This window comes from Hydractinia symbiolongicarpus, chromosome 9 (assembly GCF_029227915.1).
Source record: "Hydractinia symbiolongicarpus strain clone_291-10 chromosome 9, HSymV2.1, whole genome shotgun sequence".
Classification (NCBI taxonomy): Eukaryota; Metazoa; Cnidaria; class Hydrozoa; order Anthoathecata; family Hydractiniidae; genus Hydractinia; species Hydractinia symbiolongicarpus.
In genome coordinates this window covers 6,080,038-6,104,533 of record NC_079883.1, presented here as the reverse complement: position 1 = coordinate 6,104,533, position 24,496 = coordinate 6,080,038, and the positions used below count along the sequence as shown (strand labels likewise).

At 41.9% G+C, this 24,496-nt stretch overlaps 1 protein-coding gene across 1 annotated transcript in view; it reads right to left on the bottom strand.

Moving 5' to 3' along the window:
* LOC130656207 (mucin-16-like) overlaps positions 1 to 23,664 on the bottom strand; it is a 33,718-nt gene extending 10,054 nt beyond the window's left edge. The window contains exons 1-2 of the mRNA XM_057459036.1: positions 396 to 23,664; positions 11 to 175 (exon numbers count right to left, since the gene is read on the bottom strand). Of these exons, the coding sequence (XP_057315019.1) occupies positions 11 to 175; positions 396 to 23,259 (23,029 nt within the window). The 5' untranslated portion in view covers positions 23,260 to 23,664. The remainder of the gene's footprint in view (positions 1 to 10; positions 176 to 395) is intronic.
* Positions 23,665 to 24,496: the final 832 nt, after the last annotated feature.

Sequence of the window (24,496 nt, the reverse complement as noted above, 5' to 3'; positions counted from 1 at the left end):
ATTTGATTACCTGAGCAAGAATCGAAAGCACAAGGCTTTAAACTCATTATGTCTCCAGTACAGTCCTTACCACCATTGGTCGGGAAAGAGCAATTTCGCGTACGAAATGATATCCCCCCTCCACAAGTTGCATTACAATAACTCCACACGGACCATTCACTCCATTGACCATCAACTAAAAACATTAATAACAATCTGTCATCAACACAATGTCAGGATTGAGAAGGAAATAAAAAAGGAGAATATCCACTTAACGAAAATATTAACTGCAGTCGCAGTAAAAGTAGTAGATTGACGAGATATTGGAATCCCAACAAACATAATACGAAAACTATTGGTAGAAATAACACTAAACACCGATGAAGTGTGAGCAATTTTGGACGATGCAACATTACCTTGTGTAGTTCTCAAGGTAGTGGTACTTGCACTGTTAGGGGAAGTTGTTCCAGGAAAAGTAGTCACACTTTCAGTGGAAATAACTGGACCACCTGTCATTACATCACTTTTCAAAGACGTTTCTCTAAAAGGAATGTTTGTAGTTGATATATCGCCGTCAGCAGTGTTAGTGACTAATGTAGTTTCTATAGATTTGTTCAATTCTTTGCCGGTATTGACATGCGCAGAATTTGTGGTAGCATCCTTCGTTGTATAATCCACATCAGTTAATAAAGGTGTTTTTTGTTTAGTGGAGATTGCATTAGTAGTACTAACGACAGCCTCATCGGTTACAAGTGATGAAGTCGCCTCTAGTTCTTGTGATGCACTCATCTTTACTTGCGTGCTTACTGTCGAAGACGTGAGCTTAGCAGTAACAACTGTGGCACTGCTGGAGGTAGTGTCAATATTGCCGCTGGTCTCATTGGGGTTGTCTGTGGAACTGAGAACTTGCGAAGTTTTGAACTTCGAAGGAGTATTTGATGATGATACAGCTTCACTAACAGAAACTGTAGTTGGTAAAGAATTTGGTGTGCTGTTTTCTTCCTCGGTAGTGGAAACTTCCATTCCAATTTTTGTACCGAGCTTTGTGCTGAGGTCACTTACAGTAGGTTCCAAGGTAGTGAATGTAGTTGTAGTGGAATCAAATATTGCAGACTCTGTTAAAACATTATTTGATGTTGCCAGTTGAGTGGCCATGGATCCGACAGAAGATGTAACATCAGTGGTAAAGGACGTTGTGCTACGAGGCGTATCGACACCGTCCGTGGACACAACTGAACCAGCAGTAATTACATTACTTTTCGATGACGTTTCTCTAAAACGAATGCTTGTAGTTGACATATCGCCTCTAGCAGTATTAGTGACTATTGTAGTTGCGATAGATTTGTTCATTTCTTCGCCGGTATTGACATCGGCAGAATTTGTGGTAGCCTTCTTCGTTGTATACCTCACATCAGTTATTAAAGGTGTTTTTTGTTTAGTGGAGATTGCATCAGTAGTACTAAGGACAGCCTCATCGGTTACAACTGGTGATGTCGTCTCTAGTTCTTGTGCTGCACTCATCTCTACCTGCGTGCCTACTGTCGAAGAAGTGAGCTTAGCAGTAACAATTGTGACACTGCTGGAGGTAGTGTCAATATTGCCACTGGTCTCAGTGGGGTTGTCTGTGGAACTGAGAACTTGCGAAGTTTTGAACTTCGAAGGAGTATTTGATGATGATACAGCTTCACCAACAGAAACTGTAGTTGCTAAAGAATTTGGTGTGGTGTTTTCTTCCTCGGTAGTGGAAACTTCGATTCCAATTTTTGTAGCGAGCTTCGTGCTGTGGTCACTTACGGTAGGTTCCAAGGTAGTCGATGTAGTTGTAGCGGAATCAAATGCTGGAGACGTTCTTGGAACAGTATTTGATGTTGCCATTTGAGTGTCCTTGAATCCGACAGAATTTGTAACTTCAGTGGTGAAAGGCGTTGTGCCAAGAGGTGTATCGACACCGTCCGTAGACACAACTGAACCAGCGGTAATTACATTACCTTTCGATGACGTTTCTCTAAATGGAGTATTTGATGATGATACAGCTTCACTAACAAACACTGTAGTTGCTAAAGCACTTGGTGTGGTTTTTTCTTCCTCGGTAGTGGAAACTTCGATTCCAATTTTTGTACCGAGCTTTGTGCTGAGGTCACTTACAGTAGGTTCCAAGGTAGTCAATGTAGTTGTAGTGGAATCAAATGTTGGAGACGCTGTTGGAACATTATTTGATGTTGCCATTTGAGTGGCCATGGATCCGACAGAGGATATAACATCAGTGGTAAAGGACGTTGTGCTACGAGGCGTATCGACACTGTCCGTGGACACAACTGAACCATCGGTAATTACATTACTTTTCGATGAAATTTCTCTAAAAGGAATGTTTGTAGTTGACATATGGCCTCTAGCAGTATTAGTGACTATTGTAGTTGCGATAGATTTGTTCATTTCTTGGCCGGTATTGGCATCGGCAGAATTTGTGGTAGCTTTCTTCGTTGTATACTCCACATCAGTTATTGAAGGTGTTTTTTGTTTAATGGACATTGCATCAATAGTACTAAGGACAGCCTCATCGGTTACAACTGATGAAGGCGTCTCTAGTTCTTGTGATGCACTCATCTCTACCTGCGTGCTTACTGTAGAAGAAGTGAGCTTAGCAGTAACAACTGTGGAATTGCTTGAGGTAGTGTCAATATTGCCACTGGTCTTAGTGGGGTTGTCTGTGGAACTGAGAACTTGCGAAGTTTTGAACTTCGAAGGAGTATTTGATGATGATACAGCTTCAGCAACAGATACTGTAGTTGCTAAAAAATTAGGTGCGGTGTTTTCTTCCTCGGTAGCGGAAACTTCGTTTCCAATTTTTGTACCGAGCTTTGTGCTGAGGTCTCTTACAGTAGGTTCCAAGGTAGTTGATGTAGTTGTAGTGGATTCAAATGGTGGAGACTCTGTTGGAACATTATTTGATGTTGCCATTTGAGTGGCCATGAATCCGACAGAAGATGTAACATCAGTGGTAAAGGACGTTGTGCTACGAGGCGTATCGACACCGTCCGTGGACACAACTGAACCAGCGGTAATTACATTACTTTTCGATGACGTTTCTCTAAAAGGAATATTTGTAGCTGACATATCACCTCTAGCAGTATTAGTGACTATTGTAGTTGCGATAGATTTGTTCATTTCTTGGCCGGTATTGGCATGGGCAGAATTTGTGGTAGCCTTCTTCGTTGTATACTCCACATCAGTTATTGTAGGTGTTTTTTGTTTAGTGGAGATTGCATCACTGGTACTAAGGACAGCCTCATCGGTTACAACTGATGAAGTCGTCTCTAGTTCTTGTGATGCACTCATCTCTTCCTCCGTGCCTACTGTCGAAGAAGTGAGCTTAGCAGTATCAATTGTGACACTGCTAGAGGTAGGGTCAATATTGCCACTGGTCTCAGTGGGGTTGTCTGTGGAACTGAGAACTTGCAAAGTTTTGAACTTCGAAGGAGTATTTGATGATGATACAGCTTCAGCAACAGAAACTGTAGTTGCTAAAGATTTAGGTGCGGTGTTTTCTTCCTCGGTAGCGGAAACTTCGTTTCCAATTTTTGTACCGAGCTTCGTGCTGAGGTCTCTTACAGTAGGTTCCAAGGTAGTGGATGTAGTTCTGGCGGAATCAAATGCTGGAGACGTTGTTGGAACAGTACTTGATGTTGCCATTTGAGTGTCCTTGAATCCGACAGAATTTGTAACTTCAGTGGTGAAAGGCGTTGTGCCAAGAGGTGTATCGACACCGTCCGTAGACACAACTGAACCAGCGGTAATTACATTACCTTTCGATGACGTTTCTCTAAATGGAGTATTTGATGATGATACAGCTTCACTAACAGAAACTGTAGTTGCTAAAGCACTTGGTGTGGTTTTTTCTTCCTCGGTAGTGGAAACTTCGATTCCAATTTTTGTACCGAGCTTTGTGCTGAGGTCTCTTACAGTAGGTTCCAAGGTAGTTGATGTAGTTGTAGTGGATTCAAATGGTGGAGACTCTGTTGGAACATTATTTGATGTTGCCATTTGAGTGGCCATGAATCCGACAGAAGATGTAACATCAGTGGTAAAGGACGTTGTGCTACGAGGCGTATCGACACCGTCCGTGGACACAACTGAACCAGCGGTAATTACATTACTTTTCGATGACGTTTCTCTAAAAGGAATATTTGTAGCTGACATATCACCTCTAGCAGTATTAGTGACTATTGTAGTTGCGATAGATTTGTTCATTTCTTGGCCGGTATTGGCATGGGCAGAATTTGTGGTAGCCTTCTTCGTTGTATACTCCACATCAGTTATTGTAGGTGTTTTTTGTTTAGTGGAGATTGCATCAGTGGTACTAAGGACAGCCTCATCGGTTACAACTGATGAAGTCGTTTCTAGTTCTTGTGATGCACTCATCTCTTCCTCCGTGCCTACTGTCGAAGAAGTGGGCTTAGCAGTATCAATTGTGACACTGCTAGAGGTAGGGTCAATATTGCCACTGGTCTCAGTGGGGTTGTCTGTGGAACTGAGAACTTGCGAAGTTTTGAACTTCGAAGGAGTATTTGATGATGATACAGCTTCAGCAACAGAAACTGTAGTTGCTAAAGATTTAGGTGCGGTGTTTTCTTCCTCGGTAGCGGAAACTTCGTTTCCAATTTTTGTACCGAGCTTTGTGCTGAGGTCACTTACGGTAGGTTCCAAGGTAGTCGATGTAGTTCTGGCGGAATTAAATGCTGGAGACGTTGTTGGAACAGTATTTGATGTTGCCATTTGAGTGTCCTTGAATCCGACAGAATTTGTAACTTCAGTGGTGAAAGGCGTTGTGCCAAGAGGTGTATCGACACCGTCCGTAGACACAACTGAACCAGCGGTAATTACATTACCTTTCGATGACGTTTCTCTAAATGGAGTATTTGATGATGATACAGCTTCACTAACAGAAACTGTAGTTGCTAAAGCACTTGGTGTGGTTTTTTCTTCCTCGGTAGTGGAAACTTCGATTCCAATTTTTGTACCGAGCTTTGTGCTGTGGTCACTTACAGTAGGTTGCAAGGTAGTCAATGTAGTTGTAGTGGAATCAAATGTTGGAGACGCTGTTGGAACATTATTTGATGTTGCCATTTGAGTGGCCATGGATCCGACAGAGGATGTAACATCAGTGGTAAAGGACGTTGTGCTACGAGGCGTATCGACACTGTCCGTGGACACAACTGAACCATCGGTAATTACATTACTTTTCGATGAAATTTCTCTAAAAGGAATGTTTGTAGTTGACATATGGTCTCTAGCAGTATTAGTGACTATTGTAGTTGCGATAGATTTGTTCAATTCTTGGCCGGTATTGACATCGGCAGAATTTGTGGTAGCCTTCTTCGTTGTATACCTCACATCAGTTATTGAAGGTGTTTTTTGTTTAGTGGAGATTGCATTAGTAGTACTAACGATAGCCTCATCGGTTACAACTGATGAAGTCGTCTCTAGTTCTTGTGATGCACTCATCTCTACCTCCGTGCCTACTGTCGAAGAAGTGAGCTTAGCAGTATCAATTGTGACACTGCTAGAGGTAGGGTCAATATTGCCACTGGTCTCAGTGGGGTTGTCTGTGGAACTGAGAACTTGCGAAGTTTTGAACTTCGAAGGAGTATTTGATGAGGATACAGCTTCACCAACAGAAACTGTAGTTGCTAAAGAATTTGGTGTGGTGTTTTCTTCCTCGGTAGTGGAAACTTCGATTCCAATTTTTGTAGCGAGCTTCGTGCTGTGGTCACTTACGGTAGGTTCCAAGGTAGTCGATGTAGTTGTAGCGGAATCAAATGCTGGAGACGTTGTTGGAACAGTATTTGATGTTGCCATTTGAGTGTCCTTGAACCCGACAGAATTTGTAACTTCAGTGGTGAAAGGCGTTGTGCCAAGAGGTGTATCGACACCGTCCGTAGACACAACTGAACCAGCGGTAATTACATTACCTTTCGATGACGTTTCTCTAAATGGAGTATTTGATGATGATACAGCTTCACTAACAGAAACTGTAGTTGCTAAAGCACTTGGTGTGGTTTTTTCTTCCTCGGTAGTGGAAACTTCGATTCCAATTTTTGTACCGAGCTTTGTGCTGAGGTCACTTACAGCAGATTCCAAGGTAGTCAATGTAGTTGCAGTGGAAACAAATGTTGGAGACTCTGTTGGAACATTATTTGATGTTGCCATTTGAGTGGCCATGGATCCGACAGAGGATGTAACATCAGTGGTAAAGGACGTTGTGCTACGAGGCGTATCGACACTGTCCGTGGACACAACTGAACCATCGGTAATTACATTACTTTTCGATGAAATTTCTCTAAAAGGAATGTTTGTAGTTGACATATGGTCTCTAGCAGTATTAGTGACTATTGTAGTTGCGATAGATTTGTTCAATTCTTGGCCGGTATTGACATCGGCAGAATTTGTGGTAGCCTTCTTCGTTGTATACCTCACATCAGTTATTGAAGGTGTTTTTTGTTTAGTGGAGATTGCATTAGTAGTACTAACGATAGCCTCATCGGTTACAACTGATGAAGTCGTCTCTAGTTCTTGTGATGCACTCATCTCTACCTCCGTGCCTACTGTCGAAGAAGTGAGCTTAGCAGTATCAATTGTGACACTGCTAGAGGTAGGGTCAATATTGCCACTGGTCTCAGTGGGGTTGTCTGTGGAACTGAGAACTTGCGAAGTTTTGAACTTCGAAGGAGTATTTGATGATGATACAGCTTCACCAACAGAAACTGTAGTTGCTAAAGAATTTGGTGTGGTGTTTTCTTCCTCGGTAGTGGAAACTTCGATTCCAATTTTTGTAGCGAGCTTCGTGCTGTGGTCACTTACGGTAGGTTCCAAGGTAGTCGATGTAGTTGTAGCGGAATCAAATGCTGGAGACGTTGTTGGAACAGTATTTGATGTTGCCATTTGAGTGTCCTTGAATCCGACAGAATTTGTAACTTCAGTGGTGAAAGGCGTTGTGCCAAGAGGTGTATCGACACCGTCCGTAGACACAACTGAACCAGCGGTAATTACATTACCTTTCGATGACGTTTCTCTAAATGGAGTATTTGATGATGATACAGCTTCACTAACAAACACTGTAGTTGCTAAAGCACTTGGTGTGGTTTTTTCTTCCTCGGTAGTGGAAACTTCGATTCCAATTTTTGTACCGAGCTTTGTGCTGAGGTCACTTACAGTAGGTTCCAAGGTAGTCAATGTAGTTGTAGTGGAATCAAATGTTGGAGACGCTGTTGGAACATTATTTGATGTTGCCATTTGAGTGGCCATGGATCCGACAGAGGATATAACATCAGTGGTAAAGGACGTTGTGCTACGAGGCGTATCGACACTGTCCGTGGACACAACTGAACCATCGGTAATTACATTACTTTTCGATGAAATTTCTCTAAAAGGAATGTTTGTAGTTGACATATGGCCTCTAGCAGTATTAGTGACTATTGTAGTTGCGATAGATTTGTTCATTTCTTGGCCGGTATTGGCATCGGCAGAATTTGTGGTAGCTTTCTTCGTTGTATACTCCACATCAGTTATTGAAGGTGTTTTTTGTTTAATGGACATTGCATCAATAGTACTAAGGACAGCCTCATCGGTTACAACTGATGAAGGCGTCTCTAGTTCTTGTGATGCACTCATCTCTACCTGCGTGCTTACTGTAGAAGAAGTGAGCTTAGCAGTAACAACTGTGGAATTGCTTGAGGTAGTGTCAATATTGCCACTGGTCTTAGTGGGGTTGTCTGTGGAACTGAGAACTTGCGAAGTTTTGAACTTCGAAGGAGTATTTGATGATGATACAGCTTCAGCAACAGATACTGTAGTTGCTAAAAAATTAGGTGCGGTGTTTTCTTCCTCGGTAGCGGAAACTTCGTTTCCAATTTTTGTACCGAGCTTTGTGCTGAGGTCTCTTACAGTAGGTTCCAAGGTAGTTGATGTAGTTGTAGTGGATTCAAATGGTGGAGACTCTGTTGGAACATTATTTGATGTTGCCATTTGAGTGGCCATGAATCCGACAGAAGATGTAACATCAGTGGTAAAGGACGTTGTGCTACGAGGCGTATCGACACCGTCCGTGGACACAACTGAACCAGCGGTAATTACATTACTTTTCGATGACGTTTCTCTAAAAGGAATATTTGTAGCTGACATATCACCTCTAGCAGTATTAGTGACTATTGTAGTTGCGATAGATTTGTTCATTTCTTGGCCGGTATTGGCATGGGCAGAATTTGTGGTAGCCTTCTTCGTTGTATACTCCACATCAGTTATTGTAGGTGTTTTTTGTTTAGTGGAGATTGCATCACTGGTACTAAGGACAGCCTCATCGGTTACAACTGATGAAGTCGTCTCTAGTTCTTGTGATGCACTCATCTCTTCCTCCGTGCCTACTGTCGAAGAAGTGAGCTTAGCAGTATCAATTGTGACACTGCTAGAGGTAGGGTCAATATTGCCACTGGTCTCAGTGGGGTTGTCTGTGGAACTGAGAACTTGCAAAGTTTTGAACTTCGAAGGAGTATTTGATGATGATACAGCTTCAGCAACAGAAACTGTAGTTGCTAAAGATTTAGGTGCGGTGTTTTCTTCCTCGGTAGCGGAAACTTCGTTTCCAATTTTTGTACCGAGCTTCGTGCTGAGGTCTCTTACAGTAGGTTCCAAGGTAGTGGATGTAGTTCTGGCGGAATCAAATGCTGGAGACGTTGTTGGAACAGTACTTGATGTTGCCATTTGAGTGTCCTTGAATCCGACAGAATTTGTAACTTCAGTGGTGAAAGGCGTTGTGCCAAGAGGTGTATCGACACCGTCCGTAGACACAACTGAACCAGCGGTAATTACATTACCTTTCGATGACGTTTCTCTAAATGGAGTATTTGATGATGATACAGCTTCACTAACAGAAACTGTAGTTGCTAAAGCACTTGGTGTGGTTTTTTCTTCCTCGGTAGTGGAAACTTCGATTCCAATTTTTGTACCGAGCTTTGTGCTGAGGTCTCTTACAGTAGGTTCCAAGGTAGTTGATGTAGTTGTAGTGGATTCAAATGGTGGAGACTCTGTTGGAACATTATTTGATGTTGCCATTTGAGTGGCCATGAATCCGACAGAAGATGTAACATCAGTGGTAAAGGACGTTGTGCTACGAGGCGTATCGACACCGTCCGTGGACACAACTGAACCAGCGGTAATTACATTACTTTTCGATGACGTTTCTCTAAAAGGAATATTTGTAGCTGACATATCACCTCTAGCAGTATTAGTGACTATTGTAGTTGCGATAGATTTGTTCATTTCTTGGCCGGTATTGGCATGGGCAGAATTTGTGGTAGCCTTCTTCGTTGTATACTCCACATCAGTTATTGTAGGTGTTTTTTGTTTAGTGGAGATTGCATCAGTGGTACTAAGGACAGCCTCATCGGTTACAACTGATGAAGTCGTTTCTAGTTCTTGTGATGCACTCATCTCTTCCTCCGTGCCTACTGTCGAAGAAGTGGGCTTAGCAGTATCAATTGTGACACTGCTAGAGGTAGGGTCAATATTGCCACTGGTCTCAGTGGGGTTGTCTGTGGAACTGAGAACTTGCGAAGTTTTGAACTTCGAAGGAGTATTTGATGATGATACAGCTTCAGCAACAGAAACTGTAGTTGCTAAAGATTTAGGTGCGGTGTTTTCTTCCTCGGTAGCGGAAACTTCGTTTCCAATTTTTGTACCGAGCTTTGTGCTGAGGTCACTTACGGTAGGTTCCAAGGTAGTCGATGTAGTTCTGGCGGAATTAAATGCTGGAGACGTTGTTGGAACAGTATTTGATGTTGCCATTTGAGTGTCCTTGAATCCGACAGAATTTGTAACTTCAGTGGTGAAAGGCGTTGTGCCAAGAGGTGTATCGACACCGTCCGTAGACACAACTGAACCAGCGGTAATTACATTACCTTTCGATGACGTTTCTCTAAATGGAGTATTTGATGATGATACAGCTTCACTAACAGAAACTGTAGTTGCTAAAGCACTTGGTGTGGTTTTTTCTTCCTCGGTAGTGGAAACTTCGATTCCAATTTTTGTACCGAGCTTTGTGCTGTGGTCACTTACAGTAGGTTGCAAGGTAGTCAATGTAGTTGTAGTGGAATCAAATGTTGGAGACGCTGTTGGAACATTATTTGATGTTGCCATTTGAGTGGCCATGGATCCGACAGAGGATGTAACATCAGTGGTAAAGGACGTTGTGCTACGAGGCGTATCGACACTGTCCGTGGACACAACTGAACCATCGGTAATTACATTACTTTTCGATGAAATTTCTCTAAAAGGAATGTTTGTAGTTGACATATGGTCTCTAGCAGTATTAGTGACTATTGTAGTTGCGATAGATTTGTTCAATTCTTGGCCGGTATTGACATCGGCAGAATTTGTGGTAGCCTTCTTCGTTGTATACCTCACATCAGTTATTGAAGGTGTTTTTTGTTTAGTGGAGATTGCATTAGTAGTACTAACGATAGCCTCATCGGTTACAACTGATGAAGTCGTCTCTAGTTCTTGTGATGCACTCATCTCTACCTCCGTGCCTACTGTCGAAGAAGTGAGCTTAGCAGTATCAATTGTGACACTGCTAGAGGTAGGGTCAATATTGCCACTGGTCTCAGTGGGGTTGTCTGTGGAACTGAGAACTTGCGAAGTTTTGAACTTCGAAGGAGTATTTGATGAGGATACAGCTTCACCAACAGAAACTGTAGTTGCTAAAGAATTTGGTGTGGTGTTTTCTTCCTCGGTAGTGGAAACTTCGATTCCAATTTTTGTAGCGAGCTTCGTGCTGTGGTCACTTACGGTAGGTTCCAAGGTAGTCGATGTAGTTGTAGCGGAATCAAATGCTGGAGACGTTGTTGGAACAGTATTTGATGTTGCCATTTGAGTGTCCTTGAACCCGACAGAATTTGTAACTTCAGTGGTGAAAGGCGTTGTGCCAAGAGGTGTATCGACACCGTCCGTAGACACAACTGAACCAGCGGTAATTACATTACCTTTCGATGACGTTTCTCTAAATGGAGTATTTGATGATGATACAGCTTCACTAACAGAAACTGTAGTTGCTAAAGCACTTGGTGTGGTTTTTTCTTCCTCGGTAGTGGAAACTTCGATTCCAATTTTTGTACCGAGCTTTGTGCTGAGGTCACTTACAGCAGATTCCAAGGTAGTCAATGTAGTTGCAGTGGAAACAAATGTTGGAGACTCTGTTGGAACATTATTTGATGTTGCCATTTGAGTGGCCATGGATCCGACAGAGGATGTAACATCAGTGGTAAAGGACGTTGTGCTACGAGGCGTATCGACACTGTCCGTGGACACAACTGAACCATCGGTAATTACATTACTTTTCGATGAAATTTCTCTAAAAGGAATGTTTGTAGTTGACATATGGTCTCTAGCAGTATTAGTGACTATTGTAGTTGCGATAGATTTGTTCAATTCTTGGCCGGTATTGACATCGGCAGAATTTGTGGTAGCCTTCTTCGTTGTATACCTCACATCAGTTATTGAAGGTGTTTTTTGTTTAGTGGAGATTGCATTAGTAGTACTAACGATAGCCTCATCGGTTACAACTGATGAAGTCGTCTCTAGTTCTTGTGATGCACTCATCTCTACCTCCGTGCCTACTGTCGAAGAAGTGAGCTTAGCAGTATCAATTGTGACACTGCTAGAGGTAGGGTCAATATTGCCACTGGTCTCAGTGGGGTTGTCTGTGGAACTGAGAACTTGCGAAGTTTTGAACTTCGAAGGAGTATTTGATGATGATACAGCTTCACCAACAGAAACTGTAGTTGCTAAAGAATTTGGTGTGGTGTTTTCTTCCTCGGTAGTGGAAACTTCGATTCCAATTTTTGTAGCGAGCTTCGTGCTGTGGTCACTTACGGTAGGTTCCAAGGTAGTCGATGTAGTTGTAGCGGAATCAAATGCTGGAGACGTTGTTGGAACAGTATTTGATGTTGCCATTTGAGTGTCCTTGAACCCGACAGAATTTGTAACTTCAGTGGTGAAAGGCGTTGTGCCAAGAGGTGTATCGACACCGTCCGTAGACACAACTGAACCAGCGGTAATTACATTACCTTTCGATGACGTTTCTCTAAATGGAGTATTTGATGATGATACAGCTTCACTAACAGAAACTGTAGTTGCTAAAGCACTTGGTGTGGTTTTTTCTTCCTCGGTAGTGGAAACTTCGATTCCAATTCTTGTACCGAGCTTTGTGCTGAGGTCACTTACAGCAGATTCCAAGGTAGTCAATGTAGTTGCAGTGGAAACAAATGTTGGAGACTCTGTTGGAACATTATTTGATGTTGCCATTTGAGTGGTCATGGATCCAACAGAAGATGTAACATCAGTGGTAAAGGACGTTGTGCTACGAGGTGTATCGACACTGTCCGTTGACAGAACTGAACCAGCGGTAATTACATTACTTTTCGATGACGTTTCTCTAAAAGGAATATTTGTAGTTGACATATCGCCTCTAGCAGTATTAGTGACTATTGTAGTTGCGGTAGATTTGTTCATTTCTTCGCCGGTATTGACATCGGCAGAATTTGTGGTAGCCTTCTTCGTTGTATACTCCGCATCAGTTATTGAAGGTGTTTTCTGGTTAATGGTGATTGCATCAGTAGAACTAACGACAGCCTCATCGGTTACAACTGATGAAGTCGCCTCTAGTTCTTGTGATGCACTCATCTTTACCTGCGTGCTTACTGTCGAAGAAGTGAGCTTAGCAGTAACAACTGTGGAACTGCTTGAGGTAGTGTCAATATTGCCACTGGTCTCAGTGGGGTTGTCTGTGGAACTGAGAACTTGCGAAGTTTTGAACCTCGCAGGAGTATTTGATGATGATACAGCTTCACTAACAGAAACTGAAGTTGCTAAAGAATTTGGTGTGGTGTTTTCTTCCTCGGTAGTGGAAACTTCGATTCCAATTTTTGTAGCGAGCTTCGTGCTGTGGTCACTTACGGTAGGTTCCAAGGTAGTCGATGTAGTTGTACCGGAATCAAATGCTGGAGACGTTGTTGGAACAGTATTTGATGTTGCCATTTGAGTGTCCTTGAATCCGACAGAGTTTGTAACTTCAGTGGTGAAAGGCGTTGTGCCAAGAGGTGTATCGACACTGTCCGTTGACAGAACTGAACCAGCGGTAATTACATTACTTTTCGATGACGTTTCTCTAAAAGGAATATTTGTAGTTGACATATCGCCTCTAGCAGTATTAGTGACTATTGTAGTTGCGGTAGATTTGTTCATTTCTTCGCCGGTATTGACATGGGCAGAATGTATGGTAGCCTTCTTCGTTGTATACTCCACATCAGTTTTTAAAGGTGTCTTTTGTTTAGTGGAGATTGCATCAGTAGTACTAAGGACAGCCTCATCGGTTACAACTGGTGATGTCGTCTCTAGTTCTTGTGATGCACTCATCTTTATCTGCGTGCTTACTGTCGAAGACGTGAGCTTAGCAGTAAGAACTGTGGAACTGCTTGAGGTAGTGTCAATATTGCCACTGGTCTCAGTGGGGTTGTCTGTGGAACTGAGAACTTGCGAAGTTTGGAACTTCGAAGGAGTATTTGATGATGATAGAGCTTCACCAACAGAAACTGTAGTTGCTAAAGCACTTGGTGTGGTGTTTTCTTCCTCAGTAGTGGAAACTTCGTTTCCAATTTTTGTAGCGAGCTTTGTGCTGCGGTCACTTACAGTAGGTTCCAAGGTAGTTGATGCAGTTGTAGTGGAATCAAATGGTGGAGACTCTGTTGGAACATTATTTGATGTTGCCGTTTGAGTGGCCATGAATCCGACAGAAGATGTAACATCAGTGGTAAAGGACGTTGTGCTACGAGACGTATCGACACCGTCCGTGGACACAACTGAACCAGCGGTAATTACATTACTTTTCGATGACGTTTCTTTAAAAGGAATATTTGTAGTTGACATATCGCCTCTAGCAGTATTAGTGGCTATTGTAGTTGCGATAGATTTGTTCATTTCTTCGCCGGTATTGACATCGGCAGAGTTTGTGGTAGCCTTCTTTGTTGTATACTCCGCATCAGTTATTGAAGGTGTTTTCTGTTTAATGGAGATTGCATCAGTAGTACTAACGACAGCCTCATCGGTTACAACTGATGAAGTCGCCTCTAGTTCTTGTGATGCACTCATCTTTACCTGCGTGCTTACTGTCGAAGAAGTGAGCTTAGCAGTAACAACTGTGGAACTGCTTGAGGTAGTGTCAATATTGCCACTGGTCTCAGTGGGGTTGTCTGTGGAACTGAGAACTTGCGAAGTTTTGAACCTCGCAGGAGTATTTGATGATGATACAGCTTCACTAACAGAAACTGAAGTTGCTAAAGAATTTGGTGTGGTGTTTTCTTCCTCGGTAGTGGAAACTTCGATTCCAATTTTTGTAGCGAGCTTCGTGCTGTGGTCACTTACGGTAGGTTCCAAGGTAGTCGATGTAGTTGTAGCGGAATCAAATGCTGGAGACGTTGTTGGAACAGTATTTGATGTTGCCATTTGAGTGTCCTTGAATCCGACAGAATTTGTAACTTCAGTGGTGAAAGGCGTTGTGCCAAGAGGTGTATCGACACTGTCCGTTGACAGAACTGAACCAGCGGTAATTACATTACTTTTCGATGACGTTTCTCTAAAAGAAATATTTGTAGTTGACATATCGCCTCTAGCAGTATTAGTGACTATTGTAGTTGCGGTAGATTTGTTCATTTCTTCGCCGGTATTGACATGGGCAGAATGTATGGTAGCCTTCTTCGTTGTATACTCCACATCAGTTTTTAAAGGTGTCTTTTGTTTAGTGGAGATTGCATCAGTAGTACTAAGGACAGCCTCATCGGTTACAACTGGTGATGTCGTCTCTAGCTCTTGTGATGCACTCATCTTTATCTGCGTGCTTACTGTCGAAGACGTGAGCTTAGCAGTAAGAACTGTGGAACTGCTTGAGGTAGTGTCAATATTGCCACTGGTCTCAGTGGGGTTGTCTGTGGAACTGAGAACTTGCGAAGTTTTGAACTTCGAAGGAGTATTTGATGATGATAGAGCTTCACCAACAGAAACTGTAGTTGCTAAAGCACTTGGTGTGGTGTTTTCTTCCTCAGTAGTGGAAACTTCGTTTCCAATTTTTGTACCGAGCTTTGTGCTGCGGTCACTTACAGTAGGTTCCAAGGTAGTTGATGCAGTTGTAGTGGAATCAAATGGTGGAGACTCTGTTGGAACATTATTTGATGTTGCCATTTGAGTGGCCATGAATCCGACAGAAGATGTAACATCAGTGGTAAAGGACGTTGTGCTACGAGACGTATCGACACCGTCCGTGGACACAACTGAACCAGCGGTAATTACATTACTTTTCGATGACGTTTCTTTAAAAGGAATATTTGTAGTTGACATATCGCCTCTAGCAGTATTAGTGGCTATTGTAGTTGCGATAGATTTGTTCATTTCTTCGCCGGTATTGACATCGGCAGAGTTTGTGGTAGCCTTCTTTGTTGTATACTCCGCATCAGTTATTGAAGGTGTTTTCTGTTTAATGGAGATTGCATCAGTAGTACTAACGACAGCCTCATCGGTTACAACTGATGAAGTCGCCTCTAGTTCTTGTGATGCACTCATCTTTACCTGCGTGCTTACTGTCGAAGAAGTGAGCTTAGCAGTAACAACTGTGGAACTGCTTGAGGTAGTGTCAATATTGCCACTGGTCTCAGTGGGGTTGTCTGTGGAACTGAGAACTTGCGAAGTTTTGAACCTCGCAGGAGTATTTGATGATGATACAGCTTCACTAACAGAAACTGAAGTTGCTAAAGAATTTGGTGTGGTGTTTTCTTCCTCGGTAGTGGAAACTTCGATTCCAATTTTTGTAGCGAGCTTCGTGCTGTGGTCACTTACGGTAGGTTCCAAGGTAGTCGATGTAGTTGTAGCGGAATCAAATGCTGGAGACGTTGTTGGAACAGTATTTGATGTTGCCATTTGAGTGTCCTTGAATCCGACAGAATTTGTAACTTCAGTGGTGAAAGGCGTTGTGCCAAGAGGTGTATCGACACTGTCCGTTGACAGAACTGAACCAGCGGTAATTACATTACTTTTCGATGACGTTTCTCTAAAAGAAATATTTGTAGTTGACATATCGCCTCTAGCAGTATTAGTGACTATTGTAGTTGCGGTAGATTTGTTCATTTCTTCGCCGGTATTGACATGGGCAGAATGTATGGTAGCCTTCTTCGTTGTATACTCCACATCAGTTTTTAAAGGTGTCTTTTGTTTAGTGGAGATTGCATCAGTAGTACTAAGGACAGCCTCATCGGTTACAACTGGTGATGTCGTCTCTAGTTCTTGTGATGCACTCATCTTTATCTGCGTGCTTACTGTCGAAGACGTGAGCTTAGCAGTAAGAACTGTGGAACTGCTTGAGGTAGTGTCAATATTGCCACTGGTCTCAGTGGGGTTGTCTGTGGAACTGAGAACTTGCGAAGTTTTGAACTTCGAAGGAGTATTTGATGATGATAGAGCTTCACCAACAGAAACTGTAGTTGCTAAAGCACTTGGTGTGGTGTTTTCTTCCTCAGTAGTGGAAACTTCGTTTCCAATTTTTGTACCGAGCTTTGTGCTGCGGTCACTTACAGTAGGTTCCAAGGTAGTTGATGCAGTTGTAGTGGAATCAAATGGTGGAGACTCTGTTGGAACATTATTTGATGTTGCCATTTGAGTGGCCATGAATCCAACAGAAGATGTAACATCAGTGGTAAAGGACGTTGTGCTACGAGGCGTATCGACACCGTCCGTGGACAGAACTGAACCAGCGCTAATTACATTACTTTTCGGTGACGTTTCTCTAAAAGGAATATTTGTAGTTGACATATCGCCTCTAGCAGTATTAGTGACTATTGTAGTTGCGGTAGATTTGTTCATTTCTTCGCCGGTATTGACATGGGCAGAATGTATGGTAGCCTTCTTCGTTGTATACTCCACATCAGTTTTTAAAGGTGTCTTTTGTTTAGTGGAGATTGCATCAGTAGTACTAAGGACAGCCTCATCGGTTACAACTGGTGATGTCGTCTCTAGTTCTTGTGATGCACTCATCTTTATCTGCGTGCTTACTGTCGAAGACGTGAGCTTAGCAGTAACAACTGTGGAACTGCTTGAGGTAGTGTCAATATTGCCACTGGTCTCAGTGGGGTTGTCTGTGGAACTGAGAACTTGCGAAGTTTTGAACCTCGCAGGAGTATTTGATGATGATACAGCTTCACTAACAGAAACTGAAGTTGCTAAAGAATTTGGTGTGGTGTTTTCTTCCTCGGTAGTGGAAACTTCGATTCCAATTTTTGTAGCGAGCTTCGTGCTGTGGTCACTTACGGTAGGTTCCAAGGTAGTCGATGTAGTTGTAGCGGAATCAAATGCTGGAGACGTTGTTGGAACAGTATTTGATGTTGCCATTTGAGTGTCCTTGAATCCGACAGAATTTGTAACTTCAGTGGTGAAAGGCGTTGTGCCAAGAGGTGTATCGACACTGTCCGTTGACAGAACTGAACCAGCGGTAATTACATTACTTTTCGATGACGTTTCTCTAAAAGGAATATTTGTAGTTGACATATCGCCTCTAGCAGTATTAGTGACTATTGTAGTTGCGGTAGATTTGTTCATTTCTTCGCCGGTATTGACATGGGCATAATGTATGGTAGCCTTCTTCGTTGTATACTCCACATCAGTTTTTAAAGGTGTCTTTTGTTTAGTGGAGATTGCATCAGTAGTACTAAGGACAGCCTCATCGGTTACAACTAGTGATGTCGTCTCTAGTTCTTGTGATGCACTCATCTTTATCTGCGTGCTTACTGTCGAAGACGTAAGCTTAGCAGTAAGAACTGTGGAACTGCTTGAGGTAGTGTCAATATTGCCACTGGTCTCAGTGGGGTTGTCTGTGGAACTGAGAACTTGCGAAGTTTTGAACTTCGAAGGAGTATTTGATGATGATAGAGCTTCACCAACAGAAACTGTAGTTGCTAAAGCACTTGGTGTGGTGTTTTCTTCCTCAGTAGTGGAAACTTCGTTTCCAATTTTTGTACCGAGCTTTGTGCTGCGGTCACTTACAGTAGGTACCAAGGTAGTTGATGCAGTTGTAGTGGAATCAAATGGTGGAGACTCTGTTGGAACATTATTTGATGTTGCCATTTGAGTGGCCATGAATCCAACAGAAGATGTAACATCAGTGGTAAAGGACGTTGTGCTACGAGGCGTATCGACACCGTCCGTGGACAGAACTGAACCAGCGCTAATTACATTACTTTTCGATGACGTTTCTCTAAAAGGAATATTTGTAGTTGACATATCGCCTCTAGCAGTATTAGTGACTATTGTAGTTGCGGTAGATTTGTTCATTTCTTCGCCGGTATTGACATGGGCAGAATGTATGGTAGCCTTCTTCGTTGTATACTCCACATCAGTTTTTAAAGGTGTCTTTTGTTTAGTGGAGAATGCATCAGTAGTACTAAGGACAGCCTCATCGGTTACAACTGGTGATGTCGTCTCTAGTTCTTGTGATGCACTCATCTTTATCTGCGTGCTTACTGTCGAAGACGTGAGCTTAGCAGTAAGAACTGTGGAACTGCTTGAGGTAGTGTCAATATTGCCACTGGTCTCAGTGGGGTTGTCTGTGGAACTGAGAACTTGCAAAGTTTTGAACTTCGAAGGAGTATTTGATGATGATAGAGCTTCACCAACAGAAACTGTAGTTGCTAAAGCACTTGCTGTGGTGTTTTCTTCCTCAGTAGTGGAAACTTCGTTTCCAATTTTTGTACCGAGCTTTGTGCTGCGGTCACTTACAGTAGGTTCCAAGGTAGTTGATGCAGTTGTAGTGGAATCAAATGGTGGAGACTCTGTTGGAACATTATTTGATGTTGCCATTTGAGTGGCAATGAATCCAACAGAAGATGTAACATCAGTGGTAAAGGACGTTGTGCTACGAGGCGTATCGACACCGTCCGTGGACAGAACTGAACCAGCGCTAATTACATTACTTTTCGATGACGTTTCTCTAAAAGGAATATTTGTAGTTGACATATCGCCTCTAGCAGTATTAGTGACTATTGTAGTTGCGGTAGATTTGTTCATTTCTTTGCCGGTATTGACATGGGCAGAATGTATGGTAGCCTTCTTCGTTGTATACTCCACATCAGTTTTTAAAGGTGTCTTTTGTTTAGTGGAGAATGCATCAGTAGTACTAAGGACAGCCTCATCGGTTACAACTGGTGATGTCGTCTCTAGTTCTTGTGATGCACTCATCTTTATCTGCGTGCTTACTGTCGAAGACGTGAGCTTAGCAGTAACAACTGTGGAACTGCTTGAGGTAGTGTCAATATTGCCACTGGTCTCAGTGGGGTTGTCTGTGGAACTGAGAACTTGCGAAGTTTTGAACTTCGAAGGAGTACTTGATGATGATAGAGCTTCACCAACAGAAACTGTAGTTGCTAAAGCACTTGGTGTGGTGTTTTCTTCCTCAGTAGTGGAAACTTCGTTTCTAATTTTTGTACCGAGCTTTGTGCTGCGGTCACTTACAGTAGGTTCCAAGGTAGTTGATGCAGTTGTAGTGGAATCAAATGGTGGAGACTCTGTTGGAACATTATTTGATGTTGCCATTTGAGTGGCCATGAATCCGACAGAAGATGTAACATCAGTGGTAAAGGACGTTGTGCTACGAGGCGTATCGACACCGTCCGTGGACACAACTGAACCAGCGGTAATTACATTACTTTTCGATGACGTTTCTTTAAAAGGAATATTTGTAGTTGACATATCGCCTCTAGCAGTATTAGTGGCTATTGTAGTTGCGATAGATTTGTTCATATCTTCGCCGGTATTGACATCGGCAGAATTTGTGGTAGCCTTCTTCGTTGTATACTCCGCATCAGTTATTGAAGGTGTTTTCTGTTTAATGGAGATTGCATCAGTAGTACTAACGACAGCCTCATCGGTTACAACTGATGAAGTCGCCTCTAGTTCTTGTGATGCACTCATCTTTACCTGCGTGCTTACTGTCGAAGAAGTGAGCTTAGCAGTAACAACTGTGGAACTGCTTGAGGTAGTGTCAATATTGCCACTGGTCTCAGTGGGGTTGTCTGTGGAACTGAGAACTTGCGAAGTTTTGAACCTCGCAGGAGTATTTGATGATGATACAGCTTCACTAACAGAAACTGAAGTTGCTAAAGAATTTGGTGTGGTGTTTTCTTCCTCGGTAGTGGAAACTTCGATTCCAATTTTTGTAGCGAGCTTCGTGCTGTGGTCACTTACGGTAGGTTCCAAGGTAGTCGATGTAGTTGTAGCGGAATCAAATGCTGGAGACGTTGTTGGAACAGTATTTGATGTTGCCATTTGAGTGTCCTTGAATCCGACAGAATTTGTAACTTCAGTGGTGAAAGGCGTTGTGCCAAGAGGTGTATCGACACTGTCCGTTGACAGAACTGAACCAGCGGTAATTACATTACTTTTCGATGACGTTTCTCTAAAAGGAATATTTGTAGTTGACATATCGCCTCTAGCAGTATTAGTGACTATTGTAGTTGCGGTAGATTTGTTCATTTCTTCGCCGGTATTGACATCGGCAGAATTTGTGGTAGCCTTCTTCGTTGTATACTCCGCATCAGTTATTGAAGGTGTTTTCTGTTTAATGGAGATTGCATCAGTAGTACTAACGACAGCCTCATCGGTTACAACTGATGAAGTCGCCTCTAGTTCTTGTGATGCACTCATCTTTACCTGCGTGCTTACTGTCGAAGAAGTGAGCTTAGCAGTAACAACTGTGGAACTGCTTGAGGTAGTGTCAATATTGCCACTGGTCTCAGTGGGGTTGTCTGTGGAACTGAGAACTTGCGAAGTTTTGAACCTCGCAGGAGTATTTGATGATGATACAGCTTCACTAACAGAAACTGAAGTTGCTAAAGAATTTGGTGTGGTGTTTTCTTCCTCGGTAGTGGAAATTTCGATTCCAATTTTTGTAGCGAGCTTCGTGCTGTGGTCACTTACGGTAGGTTCCAAGGTAGTCGATGTAGTTGTAGCGGAATCAAATGCTGGAGACGTTGTTGGAACAGTATTTGATGTTGCCATTTGAGTGTCCTTGAATCCGACAGAATTTGTAACTTCAGTGGTGAAAGGCGTTGTGCCAAGAGGTGTATCGACACTGTCCGTTGACAGAACTGAACCAGCGCTAATTACATTACTTTTCGATGACGTTTCTCTAAAAGGAATATTTGTAGTTGACATATCGCCTCTAGCAGTATTAGTGACAATTGTAGTTGCGGTAGATTTGTTCATTTCTTCGCCGGTATTGACATGGGCAGAATGTATGGTAGCCTTCTTCGTTGTATACTCCACATCAGTTTTTAAAGGTGTCTTTTGTTTAGTGGAGATTGCATCAGTAGTACTAAGGACAGCCTCATCGGTTACAACTGGTGATGTCGTCTCTAGTTCTTGTGATGCACTCATCTTTATCTGCGTGCTTACTGTCGAAGACGTGAGCTTAGCAGTAAGAACTGTGGAACTGCTTGAGGTAGTGTCAATATTGCCACTGGTCTCAGTGGGGTTGTCTGTGGAACTGAGAACTTGCGAAGTTTTGAACTTCGAAGGAGTATTTGATGATGATAGAGCTTCACCAACAGAAACTGTAGTTGCTAAAGCACTTGGTGTGGTGTTATCTTCCTCAGTAGTGGAAACTTCGTTTCCAATTTTTGTACCGAGCTTTGTGCTGCGGTCACTTACAGTAGGTTCCAAGGTAGTTGATGCAGTTGTAGTGGAATCAAATGGTGGAGACTCTGTTGGAACATTATTTGATGTTGCCATTTGAGTGGCCATGAATCCGACAGAAGATGTAACATCAGTGGTAAAGGACGTTGTGCTACGAGGCGTATCGACACCGTCCGTGGACACAACTGAACCAGCGGTAATTACATTACTTTTCGATGACGTTTCTTTAAAAGGAATATTTGTAGTTGACATATCGCCTCTAGCAGTATTAGTGGCTATTGTAGTTGCGATAGTTTTGTTCATTTCTTCGCCGGTATTGACATGGGCAGAATGTATGGTAGCCTTCTTCGTTGTGTACTCCACATCAGTTATTAAAGGTGTCTTTTGTTTAGTGGAGATTGCGTCAGTAGTACTAAGGACAGCCTCATCGGTTACAACTGGTGATGTCGTCTCTAGTTCTTGTGATGCACTCATCTTTATCTGCGTGCTTACTGTCGAAGACGTGAGCTTAGCAGTAAGAACTGTGGAACTGCTTGAGGTAGTGTCAATATTGCCACTGGTCTCAGTGGGGTTGTCTGTGGAACTGAGAACTTGCGAAGTTTTGAACTTCGAAGGAGTATTTGATGATGATACAGCTTCACTAACAGAAACTGTAGTTGCTAAAGAACTTGGTGTGGTGTTCTCTTCCTCGGTAGTGGAAACTTGGATTCCCATTTTTGTAGTAAACTTGGTGTTCTTGTCACTTACGGTAGGTTCCAAGGTCGTCGATGTAGTTGTAGTGGAATCAAATGTTGGAGACTCTGTTGGAACATTATTTGATGTTGCCATTTGAGTGGCCATGAATCCGACAGAAGATGTAACATCAGTGGTAACGGACGTTGTGCTACGAGGTGTATCGACACCATCCGTGGACACAACTGAACCAGCAATAATTACATTACCTTTCGATGACGTTTCTCTAAAAGGAATATTTGTAGTTGATACATCCCCTTTAGGTGGATTAGTGACTATTGTAATTTTTACAGATGTCTTCATTTCATTTTCAGAAATGGATTGTGTGGTATCATCCTTGATTGAATAATCGGCAGCAGTTGTTTGTCGTGTATTTACTGTGACATCAGTAGAACTAACGACATCACCTGCGGAAACAGTGAATGAAGTGCTATGTAATCCAGTTTTTAAACTTTTTAATGTTGGTGAATATGTAGTTTGGTAAGGAATATCCGTTATTGGTGACCTAGTATCCATAGTATTTGGTGTGTTGGTATATTCGTTTGTACTTGTCTTTCCTGTGTATGGCATTGCAGTTGTTGTGGATTTATCAAACAATGTATCGTGACTAGAAAATTGTAATGTTGAAGGCGACAATGTGGCGTTTGGAGACTTGGATATACTCACACCTTCCTCTTCTGTAAATGTTAGTTGGTCACTTCGAATTAAGTGGTATGTTAGAAACAAGGTTAATAATAATCTGTTTATTATTTCCATAATGCGATGAAACAACATAGTCTCAAGTAGAGTTACTAATAAAATTTATAATGTTATTAGTGACGATACATACTGCTCAATAAAAGTACTGTAGAAACGTGTGTGTAAAGATAAAACTCGCATAGTAATCCCATTATAGCAAAAACGGAACATTTCTAAAGCAATCTGTAACCTCTTGTTTAAAAAGTAGTCAATTTCTGACTGCATTGGTATTAAACATGAAAATTATGAAGCTACACCAATAGCTATTTTGGTTACTGCTTCTAATGCAATACGTCACCACTTTTTTAATTTTTAATTTTTATTTTAACTAACTATTTAATTCTACGCAACGCCCTGTTAAAGCTTGATATACATGACAAGATTGAATTGACGTCAATATTCTCCCTTTTCTGCGTTTACACAATATAACACTTGTTTCGAGATTCAAGAATAGGTACTGCACATATCACAAATATTTATCGTTAAAGGTATTGGAATAGAAAAAAGCTATTGAAAATCAAGAAATCATTCACGTTGAGTTGAAAATTCCAACTTAATATTGATCGTGTATTTTAGGCTTTAAGAAAGCAAGTATTTTAAAATTCATATATTTTTCTAAATAGTAAATGAATATAACCTCGCAGCCAGCGCAGTTGTGGTTAAGCCACATATGGTAATTTGAATACAGAAACTCTGCACTCCAGATGGGTGGTGAATTCACGAGATGTCCTTTTGTTTGATTATTTTATTTTGTGCACGAAAGTTTGACCTACAAAATATCTCATTTTATCTCACGAAATCAAATATGCAATATTTTTTGCAAACAATCCATTTAAAACAGCCACTCAAAATACTAGTGGCTGAATTTTCCATCTTACCTTAACGAACTTTCTGTAATATTTTATTTATAAATCTATTTATAAATGAGAGAAAGTCAGACGTCACTCTGACAGACAGAGTCAGCACATTTTAGCGGCAATAACTTTAACATGAAAAATATCTTCGTCTGAAACACACATCGTGAAATGAAAAATCAAAAAAAGTGTTTTCAAAATACTTTTGAATTTTCTTTCTATAATTCCGTTTTTTTATTAAAAAAATAATTAGCACATAAAATATCACATTTAGAGCGCTTTCCACATTAAGGACTGCAATGAGAACCGGGAAACTCGCCTATCGAGTTTCCCGGTAGAGCGGGCTATTTTCAACTCGAATTTAATGTAAATTTGTCATTTTCAATCCCGGGTTTATATGAAGAAAAATTAGCGGGAAA